Source organism: Limulus polyphemus, unplaced genomic scaffold (assembly GCF_000517525.1).
Source record: "Limulus polyphemus unplaced genomic scaffold, Limulus_polyphemus-2.1.2 Scaffold1850, whole genome shotgun sequence".
NCBI classification, from domain to species: Eukaryota; Metazoa; Arthropoda; class Merostomata; order Xiphosura; family Limulidae; genus Limulus; species Limulus polyphemus.
In genome coordinates, this window is record NW_013667460.1 from 19,984 (window position 1) to 45,324 (window position 25,341).

General features: G+C 33.5%; 1 protein-coding gene across 1 annotated transcript in view; it reads left to right on the top strand.

The window, feature by feature from the left end:
• The window catches only part of LOC106465152 (L-fucose kinase-like), a gene marked incomplete at its 3' end in the record, with an annotated part of 210,195 nt that overhangs the window by 1,004 nt on the left and 183,850 nt on the right, over positions 1–25,341 (top strand). Inside the window, exons 2-4 of the mRNA XM_022392980.1 lie at positions 13,047–13,142; positions 21,362–21,513; positions 23,039–23,089. Coding sequence (XP_022248688.1) covers positions 13,079–13,142; positions 21,362–21,513; positions 23,039–23,089 — 267 coding nt within the window. The remainder of the gene's footprint in view (positions 1–13,046; positions 13,143–21,361; positions 21,514–23,038; positions 23,090–25,341) is intronic.

A 25,341-nucleotide genomic window follows, 5' to 3' on the forward strand; every position in this document is an offset into this window, starting at 1 on the left:
AGGTGTCAAGCCATTTCTGTTCGTAATGAGAGAGAAATGCAATAGCTAAATTTGGACCTAGTGGAGAGCCCATCGCAACACCATCTATTTGTTCATGCAAGGTGTTGTTGAACAGGAAATGTGAATTTTTAGTGGTAAGATCCAGCATGGTCTTAATTTGATTCTCAGAAAAGCCATTTAGAGGAATGTAATTACTTATAGTATTATTACTTATGTTATTATTTATATATACATAATTTGTGATATAATTTTTTTTAGAATTATCATTGGTATAATTATTATTATTAACTATCATCATTATTATTATTATTATTGTTGTTATTGTAACTCATCAGTATTCAAATTTGTGGACTGACAGGTATTTAGTAGTTGAAAGATCATTCCTGGCTGCCAGGTATCTAGTCATTGTGTTAAAAGTTAAATTTGATTGCCAACTTGGGAAAAGCCCATGAGAAAGAAGGGAAATGAAGACAATGTTTTCTACCTGTTTTAGTGATACAGAAATCTTTAAAAAATTATCTTTTATTTAGTTTCCAAGCTGCAATTGTGGCAACACATGGTCCAAAACATCATTAATTTTACCTTGTTCTATTTGCTTCATGTCTTTGTTCTGTATACTACTTGTAGGTGATGTCTCCTCTAAAAAGATTATCATGGTAAAATATAGCATTTAGGTTAAAATGATTGGCAGTGTAATATCCTTTGCTGGCCAATTATGATGTTGACAAAATGTAACAGCCAACCAATACTTTCTTTAGCCAGTTTCTACAAGGAGAGCAAATGAAGACTTTTTTTTCAATAACATGCTTTAGTTTTAACTTTTATGAAGATTAATCCTGAGAGAGATAAAGCTGTGGAACTAAACAGCAAAATAGCTGTGTAGTAGAGAGGATGGTCATTTTATCTGTATAGGTACACACACATACACACAGTTTTCCAGTTATTTTTCATTATAAAGATTTTGTTCTTTTATTACCATTTGTCCAGACTCTTTACACTTAAACTCAATCAAGTTGTATATTACAGAACACATCCCTTATTTCTTGATCAAATCTGCTATTATTTGTGAGTTTACTTATCTGATACTTGTCAAGAAATTGACTTCACCTGAAAATACCACACCTTCATAAAATATCTTCAGTGAAGGCTAAGCCTCTAAGTTTAGCCAACACATTCATGCACACTGCATTATTTAAAACTTATAGTAAAGAAATATGTAATAACATGTACACTAGCAAATCAAGTACTAGAATCTTAAAATACACTGTGAGGAGTGGCTTGTTGAGATGAATTATTGGAGAGAATGAAAATGAAAGGGACAGATAAGGATGTAAATGATAAAATTAAGGAGGTTACAGTTACAGGTAATTCTTTGACAAGGCATGTGGATAGGACAGTCTGTGGGGTAATCGGGGAGAAGAAAAATTAGATTAGTGCTACCCAGGAGCATGGGTAGAGGATATAACCGATAGAGCAAGAGGTATAATTAAGGGGGCTAACTGTGATGCAGTTTTTGTTGTGCACATAGGGCTAATGATGTAGGGAAAGGTAGATCAGAAGAACTAATTAATAAGTACATGGGGTTGATAAAGGCATTTAAAAAAAAGGGACATAACTCAATTGTTTCCAGGATACTGTTGAGAATTAATTGTGGGGATGAAATTATAAGTAGGTTACTAAGACTGAATGCTAGGCTTAGGTTAATATGTAAGGATGAGCAGATTGGCTGGTTGGATTAGTGGGATCGGTTTCATGGGAAAAGGGAGATTTTCGGAATGGAGGTTTACATTTAAATAGGGTGGGGGCTGGCTTGTTTGCAAGTGCTACTAACTAGGACTAAACAGTGGTGAGGGCCACGATAAACTAAATGCAAAAAATAAGATGTAGAAAAAGTTTAGCGTAGGAAATGAGTATAAAAGTAGTTCTACGGGTAGGCTTAGTTGTTAATATTGTAATGCTATAAGTATAAGAAATAAAATAGATGATCCTTTAGAGCACTGTAGGAATGGAGGATTTTTGATATAATGGGAATAACTGAAACATGGTTAAATGTAGATGATTTTGATGACAGAAATTTCTTTTAAATATAGGATTATAGGTTATTTAATATGGATAGAGTACTAAAGAGAGGAGAAGGAGTGGTTTTATATGTAAAATGGGAGTTACTTCCTGTTGAAGGTGAGGATATCAAAGATAATAGCAAGGAGATTGAATCCATTTGGGTTTCTATTATTGGATATCAAGGGAAAAATGTTTTAGCGGGAACTTGTTACCACCCATCAGATGATACTGATGAAATTAGTGAAAAACTTTACAGTGAAATAAACATTTCAGCTGTTTAGGAGGTCATAATTATGGGTGATTTTAATTTCAGGTGTGTACATTAGGAAATGATGTCAAACTATGAGGAAGAAAGATTTTTGGAAACCATTCAGAATGTTTTTCTTCATAAATTGGTTAGGGAATCTACTAGGAACAATGCTGTTTTAGATTTATTTAAACTTCTAATATTTATAAATGGTTAGGAAGGTGGAGAATAGAGAACTTAGGGATGCAAGTGATCATTGTTTAATTAGTTTTATGTTTTGCAGCAAATGGAGATCAGGAATAATGATATTTTGGAAACAAATTTCAAAAAAAGCAAATTTTGAAGGGGTGTGAAATGAATTACCTATTATGAATTGGGCAGCTGAGTTATTTGGAGACACTGATCAAATGTGGAAAATTTTGAAAGTTAAATGCAGACAATTTGGATGAAAGATATTTCTTTTATATACAAGGTAAAACAATATTTAATAGGGTACTTAAAAGAAAGGAGCTTTATATGTAAAATGTGAGTAACATCCTCATTAAGTTGAAGATATCAAAGATAACAGCAAGGAAGTTAAATCTATTTGGGTTTCTGCTAGTGGATATAAGGGGATAAGGCTTTCAGTTGGAATTTGCTACAGACTACCAGATGAAACTGAGAAGCTGTACAGTGAGATTAAGATTTCAGCCATACTTATGGGGAATTTAATTTAAGGCATGTAGTTTTGGAAATGTTAGAATCAAACTATTTGGGAGGTGGGTTTTTATAAACCATTCAGAATGGTTTTCTTCAGAAATTGGTCAGAGAACCTACTATGGACAATGTTATTTTAGATTTAATGTTAATTTCCAATATATAAACAGTTAAGAAGGTGGAGAATAGGGAACTTATGGGTGCAAGTGATCATTGTTCAATTGGGTTTGATGTTTTACTTCATATGGGGAACAGGAATAATGAGATTTTGGTTACAAATTTCAAAAGAGAAAATTTGGATGGGAGGATGAAAAGAATTATATGATGTGATTTGGGCAACTAAATGGACATTTTTTTTTAATATTCAAGATAAATGTATTCCTTATAGAAAAAAGGATGGCTGCAAGTAGAAAACTAGGTTGGCTCACAAAGGGTATAAGGGATAGAATTAATAAAAAGTATCACAAATTTAAGTTGACTGGTTTCATGGGAGATTTGGAAAGTTATAGAATAGCAAGAAAGTTGGTCAAAGGTTCAAACAGGAAATAAAGACATCAAAAAGAATATGTGAAAAATGGTTGGCTGAAAATTTAAAAAATAATCATAAGGATTTCTTTAAATACATTAAGGGTAAGCAAAATTTTAGAATTGGGGTAGGATGTTTGAGGTATGATAAAGGAAGGCTCTTACCTGAGGGCTATGAGATGGCTTGGTTATTAAATTCTGCTTTTTTCTTCAGTTTTTGTTAATGAAAATTTAAGCAATGTTCTTTATTTTGAACAGTTGTTAGATGGAAACAAGATCGAACAAGATGATCACATTAATTCTGAGCTCCTTGAGGAAAAATGGGAAATTTAAAGAATGATAAGGCTCCTGGGCCAGATAATATATTCCCAAGTGTTTTGAAGGAGGTTAAGGATTGAATATTTGATCCACTTGCTGCTATTTTTTGTAAGTCCTTGAATAGCCGGCAGGTGGAAGTTGAATAATGTTATTCTTCTCTTCAAAGGAGGTGATCAAAATTGTCCTAGTAATTATATTACATCAGTTATGGGACAAGTTTTGGAAAGTGTGGTAAAATATTTTTTGCAGTATCATTTAACAAGTTTGAGAATTTTTATTGGATAGTCAAGATGGTTTCACTAAGGGAAAATCTTGCCTTACAAACCTTTTGACATTCTTCGAAAAGGTTTCTGTTTATGTAAATGATGGTAAGGGTGTATATTTGGTGTATCTGGATTTTCAGAAAGCATTTGACAAGGTGCCACATAAAAGGCTTTGTAAAAAAAAGATTATCTCTGTAGGTGCGGGGGATAAGTTAGCTGATTGGATAGAAGAGAGGCTGGATGGAAGAAAACAGAAGGTTGTTATAAATGGAGTTCAGTCAAACTGGATTAATGTCACAAGTGGATTACTTCAGGGTTCAGTCTTAGGACATTTGCTATTTTTGGTTTATGTCAATGACATAGATGAAGGAATGATAAATAAATTACTTAAATTTGCTGATGACATGAAGGTCTTGTGTGTTGCTGACTGTGAGGAGGATACTGCTGCTTTACAAAAAGGTTCAGATCATTTATTAAGTTGGGCAAGTAAGTGGTAGATGGGTTTTAATTATAATAAATGCAAAATGATGCATGTGGGTTATCATAATTTGAGCTATAAGTATAATTTGGGTGAGAACTGTTATGAAAGAAAGGGATCTTGATGTAGTGGTTCATCAGTCTCTTAAGCCATCCAAGCAATGTGCTGTTGCTAGTGGTATGGTAAATAGGATTTTAGGTTGTATCTACAGAAATATTGAATACAAGTCTAAAGAGATTATAATTTTATTTTTATAGGTTACTGGTTATACCACATTTGGTATATTGTATTCAGTCTTGGGCTCCTTACCTTAGGAAGGACATTGAATTGTTGGAAAGAGTTCAGAGGAGGGCTACTTGAATGGTGCCTGGGATGGAGAAGAAGAGTTAGAGGGGATCTGATTGAGGTGTTTAAAACTGTTAAGGGAATGGATAGTGTTGATGCATCATCTTTTTTCATACTTATTGGTGAGAATGGTAGGACTAGGGGACATCAGTATAAATTTAGACAGGGTAGGAGTCTTCTTCAGCTTAGACAGTTTTATTTTTCTAACAGGGTTTTTGGCCTTTGGATGCTGTGGAGGCAATAAATTTAAGTGAGTTTAAGAGAAAGTTTGATACCTATATGAATGAAAAGGGCTAGCTTAGAGTTTTTATTTTGTATTTAATAGTTTTAGTTTAAGAGGATGGGACAGCCTAGATGGACCAATAAGTCCTTTGTTGTCAGTCGTGTCTAATTTCTGCATTTCTTTATTATTTTAGCTACTAATCTGCTGCCATCTTCAAATGTATACTCATGGGAAGGAGTGCTGTGACCAGGGACAGTTCTAGGGTCTCATTGTGTGTTGGAGGGGGGCAAGTGACTTTTGGGCTTCCTAGATGTGTTATTTTAAACTTTACATGTCACATTTCAGTTAGTGAAATAACTTTACATACATATGCAGCAATATACTGCCATATATTTCAGTGCTTAACATTGGATCAATTTGTACATTTTTTATGATTTTTATTAGGATTTGGGACTCATTGATGACTGCTAGTCCTTTTTGTGCTTGGGATCCTAGGAATGAAAGATGGGAGTGCAGTCCAATAGATTATATCTTCAAAGTATCAAGTCACTGTGACTTGATGTAAGCAAGTAGAGTTCTAGTCTTGTTGCAAGCAATCTTGTGACTATTGCAAAGCTAAGAGGTGACAAACCAATGCAGTCTGAGGTATTTACTCCTTTGAAGAAGATGAGGTAACACTATAAGACACTTTATGGCAATCTCCCTAGTCAACAGCTAAAGAACAAAGCTTGATTATGAAATTTTCCAGCTGCTTGTATTTTGATTTCATCTTATTCAACTAGTTGTGTTGGACCTAAGTAACAAGGTGAAGACATGGATGAAGATTAACAGACTGAAGCCACGGTGAAGGTAGTTGGCTATATCCCGAGAATAGATCAAGTTGTAGTTTCATGTGAATTTACTGAAGACAGAGCTGTGCACAAATTATTTAGTATTGAAGTTCTGTGGAAGTCAGATGAAATCGTACTTTTGGCATGGCAAAAAGAACTTTGGAGGTTGGCAGTTATATAAAGCTTAGATTTCTGTCTACATTAGTTACTTGTGAACACAGTTAGAAAACATAGCATTCAGTAAAAACAACAAAAAAATTACAATCCTGCCACATAATGAACTGAATAGTCAATTGAGTTATTCAGTAACTTGTGAATAGTAGCTGTTTATTGGTTTTAAACCACTTTGCTGTGACATTTCACAAATGCTAACAAGTGCAATAAGAAACATAGATCATTCTTGAAAGAAAAAGTGAATCCTGTTATTATAATTTTGCCTGTGTCTTGTGATTTTTATGTGGAGAAAAATTCTGTAATAAACATTTTAGTGATACTAATTAGGTATCTCACATTGACATTATTCACTACTAGCAATATTTTAAGGTGTTGATGAATTAAGTATTTTCAGTTTATTCCCATTTCATCTACTCTGATGTAATCATATACTAAAATAAATGTCTTATATTTTTTTCTGTAAACTTGGTATGCCTCTTTATTGTAAATGAAAAACTTTAAGTTACTATTATAATTTCTTGAGAACAAGCTAGTTTTTTTTAAAGTACATTTAATATACTTGTATATGTACATAAAAAATATCGATGTGTGAATGTTTTAAATGCCTATTGTATTGTAAACAGTACAAATACAATAATGCTTTGATTCTAAAACTGTGGTAAAGTAATTTTTGTATCTAAACTTTATTCTATATTTGACAACCTGATGATTGTATTTCTGATCTGGTACATTACCTTTTCTAATTCAATTCTGTTCTCAATATGCAAAAATTTTTTCGCATGCTACAAGCCTTGAGCACTCGCGTACCCTATGTTCAACTGCATCTTGCATGTAAATCATCATGCTACAACCCTCCATCTGTAAGAGTGTGACACACTCTCCTAATGCGTGTGACTCTTTCTACTCAATTCTACAGAACTATCACTTCTCGTTTGGCAACGCTTGTGTCAAAATGTGTTTATTGTGCTTTTCATTCATGTTTTTTCTTTAAACTTAGTACATTTTTTTTTTGCCATTCATTCCAAAGTGGAATTGTTCTTTTCTATTTTAAAACAGTTTGTGAACTTAAAGATAACTTATTTTTTACAAGTATTATTTCTTTATTCTAACACCGTTGCCTTTGATCATTCATTGTTAACTATGAATTCCGAAGTCCAAGTTACCACTTTGGAGGTAATACCATCTATCAGCATGTTCACACAGGCTGCAGGTGGGGGTAACTCGGCTGTGAAATTATTGGCTCTCATCTGCCGTAAGATTGATCGTTATATGAGTCAACCTACTTCTCCTGATGTTTCCAATATTCATCCTGAACTTGCTGAACCTGTTCGTACCAACGTGAAATTTGACAGCCTTTTTCCTCCAACTGATTTTGCCTTGTCTTCCTATGCTTCTACTGATAAATCAGCTAGGCCTAGAATAGCGCTTCTTAGGTTTTAGCTTTCTCAGGTTTGTTCTGTTTTATTCATTTTACAGATAATGTATAATCCTCCTCTTTCATTGTTACATGATACAACCTCCTCTCAATATTTTGTGTTCCATCTTTCCTTGAAGATTAGGGTTCATGCAGAGCTTCTTGTCTCTCGGTTGAGGGTGCTAGCATGCATCGCTCTCCACGGATATCAGATCAATTTGTTTTAGAATATCATCAGGCTGAATTTCCATTTCTTGATTCTCAACAATTGTTATCACTTTTGCCCGGGTGCGCAGTGGATCTTGATCATCTATCTCACATCCAGTTTTCCCACTTTCATCTTACCCTATTAACTCTCCTATAATACTTGTATACTATCCATCTCCTTTCTGAGGCACTCCACCTTGATCTTGAGGGTTTTTTGAGGGATAGCCTCTCCTTGATTACCTCCATGTAGGCATGTTTGTCTTCTTTGGCTCTTTTCTTACACCTGTTTTTTTATGTTGTTGGGATCTTCTGGGAATGGATGCTGTATTGTCTCAAGTTCATTTACCACCTACTTATCTCCAGGACTTTCTCTGGTGATCTGTTATCAGAAATATTCCTAAGTCTTTGGAATACCATGTGGAATTGGTGAGACAGCAGTCAACCCTTTCATCTTTGGTTGATCGTTTGTATCATCCCAAGCATAGACAAGCCCTATTACTGTTTCCCATCTTGCTCCTTCCCAGCTCTTACCAGTTCCTATCTTCAGAGGTTTCTTTTTCATTGTATTATTTGATGCCAATGAACATATCACCAACGGTGGGTTATTTGGGTATTATCCGAGTGACTTGACATCCACTTCCTTACCCCTCCTCTGTTGTCTCCAGTACCTATATCCTTTCTGTTGCCTCGGGATTCTACCACCAGTCAACGTCTGTCAGAGGCGTATAAAATATTCCCTCCCAGAAAACCATCATACGTGTAACTCATCCTTCTCCAGGTTTTTTCCAGGCTGTTTGTGGTACCCAAGAATACTGGTGACTGGTGGCCTGTAATTGATTTGTGCTGCCTCAATCATTTTTTGGTTCTGCCCCAATTTACCATGGAGTTTTTTCACACTCTCAGTGAGTTTTTTTCCAGGTTTATAGATAACCAAGGTAGATCTCACAAGTGCTTATCTGCATGTTGCAATATGTAGTCTGTCGAGGCACTATCTTCGGTTTGTTTATCACAGGGGGAGTTTATCAATTTTGCACCCTGTCTCTTCCCTTCAGGGAAAGTCATCGAACCTGTAACTCATCCTTCTCAACTTACACCATTACATGGATCACTGCCTTCTCTTTGCTCATTCCAAACAGGAGTTCACCCAGCACACCTATATGATGCTCCTGTAGGCAGCTCATGTGTGTTTGTTAATCAAATGGGAGAAGGCATTCCTTATACCTACCCAATATCCTGTCCACTTGGGTGTTTTTTCAACACTCATCTCAGTTGGTCCCAACCTTCTCCTTTTTTACTCCAATTGATAGAGCCTTCAGTTCTCCATGTCCTTACTGCTCTCTCTGTTAATGCTTGTGAGATTCTAACTCTTTTGGAGATATGGTCTTCTATGGAAGCCCTTATCCCCTTGGGTCAGATGCATATGAGGTCTCTTCAGTAGACCATGGTATCATCCATACCATGCCATGACAGGTCCTTACTGATTGCTCCTTACTGGCTGAAACAACTGTGGTTTCTGTGACTGCTGCAGCTCCAGTCTGCCCCACCATCACCTCTTGCTCTTACTCCATCCCTTCTACGTCAACCTTGGTCACTGGCATTTCATCCAGCCATTCATATCCTCCATCTTCATGTCTGGTTTTTATCTGGTCCTTGGCGAGGATATCTGGATTGTCTCAGCAAGTTGTTTCTTTTTAGCTTGTTCCATTCACCCTTCCTCTATGGATGTTTATCAACATAAGTGGAATGTTTTCTGCCACTGATCTTTGGGTCATGGATTTGTCATCTGTTCGACCCACGTTCCTCTTCTTATGGATCTCATCACTTGGCTATTTCATTGGGGGTCTTCGATCTCCTCGATTGCAGGTTGTAGGGCTACCTTATCCCACACTTTAAATTTTTCCTAGTACCTTAAAGTTTTTACCTCTTTCTGTATTTGTCATCTTCCTCAGCATGCAGTCCTTCCAGATAGGGATGGTAATGTGGTTCTTCACTGCCTTACTTTGCCTCCATTTGAATCTCTGTCTCCATGTTTAATTTTTCACTTATCCCTTAAGACTTATTTCCTTCTCCTCATGGCCTGTGGACATTGTAGGTCAGATTTATTTGCCATAAACTTTTCACATATCCTTTTTTCATACCTCATATGTTCTCCTATATCCAGATTGCTCTTTCCTTCCAAAAAGTTTGGCGGATCATGACGTTAACTTTTCCCTTTCTTCCATTTCCCACCTGTAACCTTGGGCTGACCTAGATAGATTACTATGCCCAGTATGCCCTTTTCATTGTTATATTGCCCACGTGGCTTCCTTCTGTGTTGCTCGTTCCCGCCTTTTCATTCCAGGGTAGATTTCCTCCATTAATGAACTATTGGTCATCCCTTACCAATTTGGTTGGGCCTTTAATTGGATTGACTTTGGATTCTCTCCTTCTTCCCGTAACTTGTTCCAGATGTCTTCTCATCAGATTAGGTACCTTACCTTTTTCCTGGCTTTTCATCTCCATCATCCCTGTGGAGGAAATTCTTTAATTGTACATGTGGACCACACCACATACATTCACATCTCACTATATATCTGCATCAGGTTACTGTTTTTTCATTGTCGGGTAATCGTCTTCCACCTTTGACTATTCTTCAGACTTTAGTGAGACAGTGACTTGTTAAGTTATCTTTTGTATGCCTCTTATTTTTCAGGGACATTTCCCTTTTTTCCTGTATGGACCCTGCTCTCTGTGGTGAGTGGTGCCTGGCCAAATAATCAAATCTACACTGTCCGGCCATGTTGACTTCATATTTATAATTTCCATGGTCAATCAGTGCTCATTGTTGAGATGAGGTGTTCCACAAAATTACTTGTAAGTTTTTCCTCTCGATAAAGATCTGCTTCAACAATATGCCCATTCCAAATTGTACTTACTCATGGATTTTTGGGTAAGGCAGAAGAGAATAGCTGCCCATCATTGCCATTTCTTCAATTGAATAAATCAGGTATGGTCTGCTTTTCAAAGTAGGAGTTTTTGTATTCACCCGTTGCACTGTTTCCTGTGTTGATGGGAGTTCTTATCACTTTCCAGTTCCAAGCTGCTGGGGTGGTGGACCACAGAGGCATCCTGAATGTGGTAGTGATATAAGATACAAACAATGATGAAACCATTCAGTTGAGAGTAAGGTGGTGGTGTTCTGCTGGTGTAGATGACGAAATGTCCTCCAATCTGATGCTTCATCTCTGCACAGGTTTATGCCAGGGGATATTGTACATTTGAAGAGAGCCCTCGCATGAATGTTGGTTCCCAGTTGCTGGGTTTTGAATTCAGAGCTGGATCAGTCAACATAAGACCTCACACATGTATTACAGGTGTCTCTGTTCCCTCACTTAGTTATATTCTTGTTCATTCCACCTGTGTTGTGGGTCACTTGCAGATTAATATGGTTCTTCCTGTTATGCTATCCTTCGATTTTTTTTGTATACCAATAATGTTTTTGCATTGGGGGGGTGGTTCCTGTCAGATTGTTTTTGAGTGGGAATGTTTACATTACAGGGACATTTTTCTTATGCCAATAATCCAGATGTTGGGTTCCTTGATCAGTCAAACAATTTATCATATTGCTATCACGTGCCCCATTAACAGATGGGTGGGTATGAGATTTCTTTCTAGTCTGCTGAACTTGAGGTGAAGATGGTATGACCCTCTTTCCTACTCCCACATAGATGTTGGTTCCCGCTGGCTGGGCTTTAGATTGTAGTTGATTTGCTGGCAGTATAATCCTCATCCTTCTCCAGAATGGATGTCGGTTCCTGGCAGCTGGGTTTTGGATGCAGTTGACTTGCTGTGTATGGTCAGTCACGCTCTAGCCACTTTACACCTAGGGACACATCCTTTTTACTTTCAATCACATTTATGTACTCTATGGGATTGAGATTCAGATATTGTGTGGTTTGGATCCCTATTCACCCATTGTTCTTTCCCTCACATTTTTCACCCATGTCTGTATGAACTCTTTCCATACTGTGGTGCAGTCTCCCATGTACGATCCTCTAATGCAAGGATGTCTTCTTTTGGGGTGTATTTTGGACATTTTCAAAGGATGCTTCTTTCTTTCCTTCACATCGGTCCATCCACCTATTCAATGTGGGATTCTATTTATTTATGTGAGTGAATGTAATGTACCGTATCAAAATCATAGGAATTTGTTGTTTTCTGTCTGAACTTGGAAAATCTGTATCTTTTTTGAGTATACTTTTAAGAAGTTATTTGTACATAAGTAAACCAGTTATAAGTAGTAATGTAGTGGCTTTACATCCATCTTAGTAATAAGTGTCAATCAACAACATTACAAGACAAGACAAAATGTACAGTGCGTATGTAACTTGTTACATGTACAACTTGTAGGTATGGTACACATCCTGGCAATTTTTAATATATAGCTAAACCTAGGACACAATTCAAACATGAAGTGAATAAATAATCAAGAGTTAAAGTATACATCGAAATAGTTAATGAATTATTTTTATGAATAGTACAACAAAATTGTGTTCATTTCAATTTTAAATTCTCTTTTCTTTAACAGAAAACAAATAATGTAAATTTATGAATTCTAATAACCAACTTAAACATTTATAAATACCATCTGAAATAATTTCATTAATATTTATCAGTTAATGTATACTTTCTTCTCTTGAGTTTTAAATATCTTATTATTTAAATGGTTTATTTATATCTTTAAGTTCTTATGAGCTGTTCAGTTCCGTAGTTTGCCAGTCAAGTTTTTAATAACATAAATAAGGTACCTGTAGTCTCACAAGAGGTGTGACAGCTGCCTTTGATGTTTTCATATATTACCAACATTAAATTGATTTTGCTGTGTATGCTTTCTCATTTTAGTTACAGGTCTTTAATTATTCACGTAACCCTCAAGTAAAATATTAAATTTTTCAATTTCTTGTAGTAGCTTGCCTTTGCTATCATCTTTGTATTACTTGTTGAATGCCACTACTCAAAATGAAAGAATATTTGCAATCCCAAAATGAATAAACAATGAAAAAATAGTTTTTATTCAAAAAATACTTTTGGATCATATAACACTAAAACTTTAAAATTATGTCTATTAATAATGATTTTTTTCTAGATCTAATGTATGTACACAATTTGACATTCTTGTTTTAAATATAGAATGCAAATTATATTATTAGACATTTTTGTGTGTACAATTTCACATGTACATGTAGTGGTTGATTTTAAGAAGATAAAATGATGTTTTATTTACAGCTAACTAGTGTTTTCTGGACTAAAGTCAACCAATGAACTGGACTTGCATAGTGATTACTTGCTCCAGCCTCAACAGAGCCAGAGCTGTAGAAAAAGGTGAATAGTAAATAATACATCACAGTTGTTTTTGTTAAATGGCTTTATGCTCTGAATAAGACCATGTACAGTTTTATTTGGGAAATGTAGCCATACCAGTCTAAGCTTGGGAAGAATAAACTTAAACTGAAAAAAAAGTGAGAACATTGCATGGTGACAGAAAATAATTCAACCCATTTATTCAGTCTTTTAATTTTTTTATCAAATAAATATGTTTAACAGACCAAAAAAATTCATGGTATTAGTACATGTAGTGTTGGATGAGCTACTCAATACATTAATTACTTGTTAAAACAAAATGAAAACTTTTCTCTGTAAATGAGCCTGTTTCTTGATTTTTAGTTTATCTGCATTAACTTTAAATTATAATCTCAGCTACGTGCATATTATTTTGTTTCTTGTAATTTTATTTTTATACATATATGTTGTTACACACACACACACTACTTTTTAACTGTTTCTCTATTGATATTAACAGTGCCTTTAACTTTAGAAAAAATACTGAACATATACCTTAGAATTCATTTACATAATTTTGTCAAAATGAGTTTATTTATTGTTGCCCTTAAGAACTTTTACTTGATCAGAGAATTCAGCTTTGTTGCTTTTAAATGTTGCATGCTTTCATGCTGTTGATTTTTATACATTGAATAGACAGAAGAAGCAAATAACCTTTTTATAGAACTGTTTTTTCTTTCTTTAGAAAGTTGTCTGATTTCTTTTAGATAACTTTTCACTCTCAAAATACTCTAGAAATCTTAAGACTTTTATAGCCTCGTTGTCTCTGTACGTGTTGTCTTTATGCAGATGGCTATTGTTTATCAACTTGGATATACCAGTAAAGTTGTAAGGTAAGTAGAAACACAGCTTACATATCATTGTTGAATCATGTCCCAACATGTCACCTTGATATACTCTTGATGGAGTATAAAAAATTCACAGTGCAAGTTTTATCTTCAGTTTGTGGGTTTCTCAACTTTTTCTGGTCTATATAAACTTCAAGGACTTGCCCTGAAGAGGACCAGCTGTAGTTTGAAAGACATTTTGATGTCTGAAGCTGAACCTACTGGTTATACTTGATTGTAGTATTTTTCTACCCAACAGAGAATAAGTTATGTTTTGCTGTAACCTTAGTTTCTACTGTAATAGATTTAGTATATGATGGAAATGGAGATAACTGCTTACTTAAACACAAGGAACTTGCAATTAGTAGTTATCCTAGTTAATATAAGTTACCACAGGTCTTCAACCCAATTCAATTATTGAGTTGTCAAGATTCACAATACCAGGTGTGCAAAAGTTTGATAACTACTTCAGGCACACCATTGTAGACATTTGGTTGTTAAAACAAAATTTAAAGTTTTCAAGATAATATAATTTGGTATATATATATACAAAGTCATTGATATTGTCAAACAAAGATTTAAATCATTTGTTTTCTGTTTTTTTTTCTCAAGACATGAAAATTATACACATATTCAACAGTATTTCCACAGATTGTCAAATCTCAAGTCACAGTTTCTAAGATTTACAAAAAAAGCTTTTAAAACACATAATCTGTTTAAAAAGTTCTTTGTTGTCATCAACATGATGAAGAAGATAGTGATCATAACTTTGTGCTGTGTGCTTATATTTAAGTCTCGTTGTCCATGCTGTCATTCTGTGAGATATCTTCACAACCTATAGGATGATTTGATGACATTTCATCCATCCTTATCCTCAGATTCACTCTAACTGTCAGCCCTGGTTTTGTGAGACCAGACTGGAGTCCTATGGGTCAGATACCTGCTGCTCCCTTTGCTTATGAAGAACCAATATTTTTCAGATATGTCTGGAAAGAAGCTGCTAACATTGCAACTAGCAACATTGGATTATCTAATTTCTCATCTTTCAGAGATGTATAATAGCAATTTTTCACTCTGTTCATGTAGGAAAATCCTCTTTTAACAGATGGCTGTTGAAGGGCTGAGTGTAAGGAGTAAATTCATTTAAACCAGGTTGCGAGTTAAGGTGATGATGGTTCTTTTGCAACAAGTCTTCTATTAGCAGCTAACAAGATTTTGATATCAGTCCATTCTTGTAGGATTAGGTCAGATTCTTCCTCTGTCAGAACATTTTCCAAGTGCTTTACTAGTTCAGCTAGCTTGTTGTAGCCAGCTTCTCTTGATCACATGGTAGTAGAGACACATCAGAGATGCTGAAGAAAGGCAGGGGATTTTTGGTGAAGCTCTGGAATCTCTCATCCATGTATTTTTACTTTGTTATCAATTAGTTTAGTATAATAAGATTTTCATGGTACAGAATCTACTTTTTGTCAGGAGCATTGGGCTGGTTTATTATCCTTCATCAGCTGGAGACAATTATATATCACGTCACTCTGATCACTTGAAACACAGATTACTGTAACTTTAAAGAGATTCACAATTACATTTAAAATATCACTTTTAAAATGAATTAATCCATGAAAAATAAATAAAATAAAATAGACTTTAATTATTGATCATTCTTAGTCAGTAATTAAGACCTCTGATTTTTACTAGGCTAATTGAGATATTAGTCCTGTCAGATTGCAAAGATTTCAAGAAGTAAGCAGCAGTGGCATTGGAAAAAAATGACTGTGGGACCTCATGAAGGAAGTTCATTGATGAACAAAACAAGTAGATTTATTTTTTATGCCAGGAGTTGAGAGACTCTTGAGCAAGAAGGCTTAAAGAGTTTCACTGGGTAAACAAGGCAGTCTGAAGCACTACATTCTTCAGTCTCAAGATGCAAATTTGTACCTTGATTGTCATTTTTTGCATATCTAAAGTATAACAATGTATATTTTTAAGTTGAGTACTTTATTGCTCTTATGTGATGGCAAACATTTCAAAGCTTTTTTTTATAGCCACCTAGCATTAGAAATAACAGTAACAATTTTGGTATTTCCAGGGGCCATATTAGTCTCAGCTTTATCTTGTTTAACTTGGCCATATATTGCAAGTTGCATGCCTTTTATATTGTGTATTTAAAGAATAGAATCTATGCTGGTTATTATTGTTATCATGGATATTAAGGAATTGGTCATATTTTAAACTTTTTAGACTTGCAAGGTTGGTCTGCCTCCAAGTCTTTATTTTAACCAATTTCTGAAAAGATTTCATACAAAAATAGTAGACTAATTTAGTAGACAATAGACAATTAACCATCCAGCCTTATATCAAATTACATTTATTTTTAGTGTTATTACAGCACATTCAAAAATTTCCCATTACCATCACAGCATTGACAGCAAGTAGCTTTTATTTAAATACCTTCCAGTCTAACAGATTTTTATCATAGTAAATCAAAACTGACTTAGGAAGAGTTCTAATTTACAGTACAGAGAGTGTTTGTCAAGTGTTTGTATATACAGACAGACAGACAGACACACACACACACACTGTAGTTGCTTTATTTCTTGATGTTACTTTTGAATAATAATAAAAATAATGCCACTACTATGCTTTGACCCAATGCCATTACTGGTGGGAAGTATACTTAATACTTTTATTATTATTTTGAACAAACTGTTAGTGTTTTTTTAATAACAGGGAATATATACTTACCTTTCATAAGATTGCCAGTGAGTTATTTCTGTTAATCTTTGTGCCATCTTGAGCCATAGTAGGCCTAAGGTTGTGCTCTTCAAAAGAATTATTAACCTTTGGAATGTTAATGTTGTTATGCTGGAAACTTGTGCTGCATTTTGCTAATATACTGCTATAGTCAAGCATAAAGTGAACAGGCTTTTTTGTCTTCATCTCTACATTTTTACTTTTATCTGTATGAAAAACAGTGCAGTTTTCTCAATCCCCATCAAATTCCTCTGAGTGCTTGATAGCCTTCCTTTCCTTTTAATTCCATTGAAATGAGCAAACTTCTCATCAGCAAGTTCTATTTTCATCAGTTCACACCTCTTTTTTTTTTGAAGAATAGTAATACATTGTGAACATAAATTTCATTTCTTCTTCAGGTGTATCTAAATAAGATACATTTTTGAATGTATGTAAGCATAGCCAATTCCAATCTGTGAGCTATACACTGTATTATTACTGTTGTAGTACATACACCTGTTTTCTGTCCCATCATAAGCTCCATCATAGTTTACACTGATAACTTTCTTCTGACACACTTCCTGGCCAATTCCTACACCGTTAAGTTATCACTCATAAAACACCAGGTACATTTCCATTTTTAACAAAGTTATGTTTGACCATTTTACTTGTAACTGCACTGTTGTCCTGTACAAGTTTAATATAGCTTCTTTTCTGTTCACTAAAACTGGAGTCAGCACTTCCATCAGCTAAAACCAACATGAACTAGCTTTGTTCAGTTGAATCTATTGTCTGATTTCTCTTGGTGTTTGCAGATATTTCAATGAAGTTATGACCGGCATGGTTACTGATACATGTATCCTTAACTTCAGCTTCATTTGCTGTTGGTAATTTATACGAAGTAGCAAATTTATTCAAAGGCATTTCATCCTTGGCTGTAAAATAGGCAGTGTGAAAAAGCCCTGTCATTATGTCAAAATGTGATATGCTCATCTTAACAACAATTTTTGCCATTGCCATTTGCCATGGATTTTCTGTGAATACTTGGGCATTTACACATTTCTGGTGATGTGCAGAATTGTTGTGGCTTTTTATGGAATCTTTACGGAACATACTTGTATCCCTGACAAAAAGACTTCCACTGTCTATGATCTGACTAAATGTTCGACAAAGCTGGTAGTACATTTCATTCTTATTACTTTGATATGGGAGTCAAAATATTCTTTCATCCACAATGGCATGAAAGATTACGTTTTTTTTTTTTTTCTATATTCATGTCTTCTAACAATCCTCATTCTGTGGGAGAGATTTTTTATCTCAAGCTCCAATGCTACTAGTAAAATGCTTTCTCATATCACTCATATTATAAAAGGTCAGCCTCTTTTTGTTTTTTTAGAGCTGGACAATTTAATCAATTAATTGATATAACCGATTAGCTAGAAGAAGTCATTAAAAGTGATTATTGTCTTATAAACTAATCAATTAATTGAAATAACTGTTGATTGATTAATGTCACAAAAATAATCAACTAACCAAAATTAGTGTTACTCATTTTGATTATTCCAACAGTCCATTAATTGAAATTATGATTATATCAGTGCTCACAAATATAATCAACTAATTGAAATTAGAGTTTTTGATTATTTCAGCTATCTAAGTAATTGAAATATTAACATTATGTTTGTTTGTTGTTAAGCACAAAGCCACATAAGGGGTTTTGCAACTTGATTTGAAGGTCTTTGGTTTGAATCACATTAAACTTGCTCACCTTGTCTTTGTTATTGCGAAGCTACATAGACTATCTATATCTGTCACTGCTGACTAGAAAGAAGGCAACTGTCTGGCAGCACCCACCACCAACTCTCTTGCTACTTAAGTATTAAATGAAGTGTAAATTTACTAGTTTGGTACATTGTGTTATGTTTATAATTTATAATTGCATAACCGTTTTCTCTAATATTGTATAAGCAGGTATGAATGTAGGGGAGGGATCCAGGAGATCCAAACCATACTCATTTCCTTTTTTTCCCCAGAAATTTAATTATAATTGTTATTTGATGTTGAATAAGCAAGTATAGATCTAGGGGGCTTAAATCCCCTCTATTTTTTCTGGAATTAAAAATATTTTTGAATGCTGTATGAGCAGGCACAGATCTAGGGGTTGAACCTTCTTCACCCATTTTGTTGCAGAAATTAATAACTTATTTAATGTTGTATATTTAGGTGAAGATATAGGGAGTGGGTCTAGATCCACTCTTTTTTCTTTTTCAGAAATTAATTATTATTTAATGTTGTATAAATAGGCGTGGACGTAGGGGAGAGGGTCCAGGGGATTGAACCACCCTCTTCCATTTTCTTTAGAAATTAATAACTGTATTATTTGTTTTTGTATAAGTATGTTCAGACTTGCACATCCTTAGTAAACTACCACATAATATCAAAAATAAACATTGGATGTCAGTGTCTTTATTTGATTGGGCTACTAATTACCATAATTTTTTGTTTTTTGTTTTGTTTTTAGGTTTTCTGAAGTATACACGGCTGGAATCTTCAGCAATCCAGATAAAGCCTCAGCTAATAACTGATTATTTCTAAGCTAATACAACAATATTAACATCACTTAAACAATGTCATGTTAAATTTTTGTGCCTTGCATTTTTCCAGACACACATAAGACATAAATATTAGCCCATTATATTTTTTGACACTTCTTTCTTTATCTAATCCCTTAGGAATTTTCAAGAATTAGAAGAGTGTATCAAAATATTTCAACTACACTGTTTTGCCATATCCTTTGCCAATGACAAATTTTGCTCAATACAGAACTCATGAGGCTAGCTTGGACACAACAAAAATAGCAGTAATCAGAACACTATTTATATAAGTCATTTGTTACAACAACTGTTATGATGTGAAATCCTTTTCCAAGCTGGCAAAGCATCATTATAATTAATTATACTTGTTATATAACATTAGTATTAGGCCTATTACATTTTTTAACACTACATTATTTATCTGTCACCTATGGATTTTCAAGAATTAGAGGAGTATATAATAATAATATTTCAACCATACAATATTTGTCATATCCTTTGGCAGTGACTCATTTTGTTTGATCAAGAGCTATGAAGCTGGATTGTACACAATAAACACAGTACTGGTCAAAACGATATCTGTATAAGCCATTTCTTACAACAACAAAAGCAACTGTTGTTGTGTGAATGCCTTTTTCAAGCTGGAGAAGCATGATTATAATTAATTATACTTGTCATAAGACATTAGTATTAGGCCTGTTATATTTTTAATACAACATTCTTTACCTGCCTCTCAGAAATTTTCAAGAATTAAGAGAGTGTATACTAATATTTCAACCACATTATGTTTCCTATATCCATTGCCTTAGTCATTCTTTTTGGAACAATGATTTGAAATCAGTTTTGTAACCTGTGATGCTTAAAGACTCAAATAAGGTATAAGCTGAAAAGTTGGCTAAAATAAAATAACATATCACTGAAGTTGTTTATCTTTCTTGAAGATGAAATAAATTATATTTCAACTTGTTTTAATAGTTGTTTAGAAAAAGTCATTGATAAATAAATAAAAGAAGTAAAACAAAAATATCAATAATAAAGATTATAAAATAAAAAAGAACTAAATCTTAGAAAGTATCCTCTACATAGAACATTGATGAAAATTTTATATAATAAGAATATGGAGCACACACGTGAGTGCACACACACACACACAAATATGTTCAATGCATAATACATATAAAAACCTGGACTAAAAATAAAAGATTTACTAAACAAAACTGACAATAATGAAAACTATACACAAAAAGGAACTATCTATATCAAATTAACTGTGAAGATTGTAAATTGGTAAATGTATTGGTGAGACTAGTAGTAATATTAAAAAATAAATTAATGAAAACTGAAAAGGACCATCACATATAAATTAACACTTAAGAAAAAACTTAGTTGTAAAATTTAATATACAAAACATAGAGATTTGGTAAAAAAACTGTGTATACATAAGAAAAGTTAAGGAAGAATTATTAATAAAAATACACAAACCTAATATAAATATTTATAGAGAACTAGCTGTCCATTGGATGGGTGAAATAAAAACTCCTTTTTAAAAAATTGGATAGGAAATTGTGCTTCTATTTTTTTTATTAAAATAATAAACATTAAAAGTGCAATAAAAATACATAAAGGTACCAATACTGAAGATAAAGACATACTGGTTTTCAAGAATTCTGTCAGTATAGAATTAGATGCCTCCCCACACACACACACACACGTGACCTTCCTCATGTCATCTTGTATTACTGTGTCCAGTTTGGTGCCGATTTATCAAGAAATATGGAAATTTGTAAGGAACAGATATGAAATGATAGATATACAAATACGACCATGTATTTTTTCCTGGACACTGCTTTATATGGTAGAATTCCCCATTACCTTTATGATTGCCCTTTATCACATATGACTTTAAACAATTTTCTAACCAAGAAAGCATTGCTAAAGAAGTGAAACCTTTTGGTTTATGATTCATTCTCACTTACCTGAGAGAGCCTAAAGTTTAATTATCGATTATTTTATAAAATGATGCAAATATATAAAAAACTTTTCATTTCAGAGCTGGAGTGTTTGAAGAAAAAAGGAAAAATTGAAGAAAGTACTATCCTTCTGGTTGTTCAGGACCCTGCTGACAACATTGGCAGTGGAGCTGCTACACTTAATGCACTAGTTGTTGTAACTGAGGTCTTGAGTGCCCAACAGAACTATACAGTGAGTTCTAAAATAAAAATATTGTCAGATAACATAAAAGTCCAAAGAAGTCAGTATGTAAAGTTGATACCTATGTTTGACATCTTGTTTCTGATTGTATTTTTAAATTTATGAGATATCTCCCAGCAAATAACCAGTAAAATTTCTACCATTACTAATCCCCAGCAAATAACCAGTAAGATTTCTACCATTACTAATCCCCAGCAAATAACCAGTAAAATTTCTACCATTACTAATCCCCAGCAAATAACCAGTAAAATTTCTACCATTACTAATCCCCATCAAATAACCAGTAAGATTTCTACCATTACTAATCCCCAGCAAATAACCAGTAAAATTTCTACCATTACTAATCCCCAGCAAATAACCAGTAAAATTTCTACCATTACTAATCCCCAGCAAATAACCAGTAAGATTTCTGCCATTACTAATCATACTCTCTTCAGATTTTACTTGCTCTTATTCTTAGCCCATGTATGTGTGAATGTATTGTTTTTCTTTCCATTTTTGTATAAGTTCCAAATCAGGGTGTTTCTTCTATGAGTGTTACAGCTGGGAAATTAGTGGTATTTGCTAATTGAGTAATTGACAGGCTCATTAATTGCTTAGTGTACATCTGCTTCTAATCCCTCTCCCCTATTACAAGCAAAAGAAAATGGGTGTATGCTGTCTTGATAACTTTTTCAAACACTGCATTATTTTTTCATGGTATTACTCTTTTTTGTGGAAAACATATTTTTTGTCTAATAAGAATATTTTGCCACAATTTTTTGTTGTCGTTAAATATAATCTGGGTATTTTCTACATGGTAAATGAATCCATGATGTCAGTGAAACACCTTCATATAGTTGCCATTATGCTTGCTTTTAGAGTATGTAGTAATCCCACACTGATCTTCTGTAAATCAAATAAATTGATAATCAAATAATGAAAACATGTATTACTATCACTGGTTTTAATTTACTTGTCATCAGACATCAGTATTAGGTCTATTATATATTTTAACACCTCATTCTGTATCTAGTCGGAGATTTTCAAGAATTAAAAGAGTGTATAATAATAATAGTATTCAAATCACACTGTGTTCACTGTATCCATTGCCGACAATGCATTTTACTCAATGCAGAGATTTTCAGCCTGGCTGGGACACAACATACATGGTAGTGGGCAGATCACTATTTATATAAACCATTTGTTACACAACAGTTATGATGAGGTGAATGCCTTTTCAAGTAGGTAAAATATGATTAATTTACTTATCATCAACTATTAATATTAGGCTTGTTGTATTTTTTAACACTGCAGTCTATATCTAGTCCCTTGTCAAGAATTAGAAGAATGTATAATAATATTTCAACCACACTGTGTTTGATGTTTTTGAATTTACATTTGTATATACATTATAGACTGGCTGAGTGTGACAGAGAAAGAAATGAAGAACTCATTGCATTTGTTATATTTACTTTATATATATATCAACTATGCATTATTTTATTACTTAAACAAGTTATTCTCTGTGATTTAGGTCTTGACATCTGATGTTCTAGAAGATGCTGTAATTTTAATTCTTCATTATGTAAGTTTTATACATGTATATACATATTTGTTAATTTTTGTGCTTATAACAATGTTTAATAATTTACTGGTACTCTTATTCTTCATCAAGTAATTTTTATATTTATGTTAAGATTGATTCATAATATTTTTTGATATATTCAGTATAATAATAGATCCTGGTTTATATTAAATATTCTACATTTCATTGTTAGGTTTTTCTATATTATTTACTTGTGTTTGTTCACACTGATTCTCGGCTCATTGTTAGTTTTGAGTTTTGTAAGTGAACATGCTATGCAGTTTGTTGCTACTACTACTTGATTTTTATTTAGTTTTTAATTTGTATAAATATTGTTTTATTGTTACATTTTATTTCATTTTTGTTTAAATACTTTGCAGGTTTTTTACAGTATGTTTCTATTGTTTGACTCTATTTCACTACTATGTTGTTAAATTTTATGCTTAGGTTGTAGTTTGTTAGTTGTAATTTACTACTTCAAACCTCAGATTTCTGTACAGTCTGAAGTAAAGTATCATAGTTTGAAATTAAATAAAAGCATAAAGAAATAGAACCTATTTTCATGTTAAAATTAAATTTGTAGTATTTTCCTGTGTTTATGTTTACCATTTTATCATTTATATAAAGTGTTTGTAAAAAGCCATGAATAGTATTTGGTTAAGAACAATTTTCATAGAGAAAAGTGTACATTTACTATCAAAGTAGGTTTATTAGTATGAACATGAAGATTTTTACACACTTGCATTCTTCCCCAAGTCAGTTTATTTAATTTTTACTTTTATCTGCATTCTATGTTATAATTAAGTAGTCATATAGGAAATTTCTTGTTTGTAGACTGATTCTGATTGGTGGAACATCTGGAATTTATGGTAATGATGTCAGACACACTTGGTGACATCAGTTTCTTGAATTATTTGTGGAATTTCAGTATTTAATTTGGACATTTCACATTTTCCAGTTCAATAGATTTAGGTTGTTTTGCACTCTCTGGCATATTCTTTCTCAGCAGTATGTTATGGTTTTGGATAGTATTTCGATTTTGGCAGTATTGAGGAGTCTGTGGTGATAAGCCGTATGAAGGGTAAAAAACAGGAGACTAACATGCATAAATTGCACTTAGCAGCAGCCGCACTGACCATATGCAGTTTGATATTGTCTGAATACAGGCCGATGCCAAATAGAACATCAACAGTTAGGCTTACTGTTGTGACAAATCAACACGACACTGTAGTCCAGCAAGTAAGTGAATAACATTCCTAAGTAAGATTTAATATTAAAGATATAGGGCTGAATTTCATTGACTTAAATGCACAAATACCATTTTAAAAAGTTGCATTATTTTGTAATTAGCCTTTGGATGGTTCAGTTCTTTTCATCTAGGTATCAGAACCTCATTGTGCAATTTATTCATTACAGGGCATAGTGGATTTATATGTTTTAAAAGAAGAAGAGTGGAAAGCTGAGGTTTTGAAGACCATTTTTAGCCAGCACAGTTACAAAAGCTGTGAAAATCTAAATGAACTGTTTAAAAAAGATGTTCCCAGATAGTAAACTCACATCCAAGTTCTGTTGTGGAGAGAAAAAATGTAGATATGGAGCTTGTTTTATATCAAATCTTTATATGGTAAAAACCAAAATGACAACTTGATGAGTACCTTCATTCCTCTGACTCTTAAAAAAAATTTTGTGATGACTAGGTTTCTTGATTCTGCATTTCTTGGCCACATATGGGCTATTGATTTCTTAAGCCATTTCTTACTGCTGCCAAAAGAGCTTAATCTTAGTCATCTTTTGCAAATAGGGATTGACAGTCCAAATGTTAACTGGTCAAAGTGGAAGACAGAAGTATAACCAATACTTCAATCAACAGAGGGAGATGGCTGTACTGAATGAAAGGACACTGAAAAAGAAATTTATCCTTGAGGATGTTGCAAAACTTAGGCTAAATATCAAAGATTTGAAAGTAGATATAGCATCTATAAATGAAGCTGCTGATGATCTTGTTGACAAGGCCAAGAAACAATGCAATATGACTGATTTGGAAAAATCAAATAGTTTCAGGAAAACAGCAAAAGAAAAGTCTTTAGAAATAAAAATCTTGGTGGAAGAAATTGCAAAGATGGTGGAAAAGATGCTGGATCTATTCAAAACATACTTTAATAAAGTTGACTCTCAAATGTGAGTGAACCTTGATTTAAGATAATCCTGTATGCTTGTAATGACTGTAATTCTCAGTTTTTCTACAATTTTCT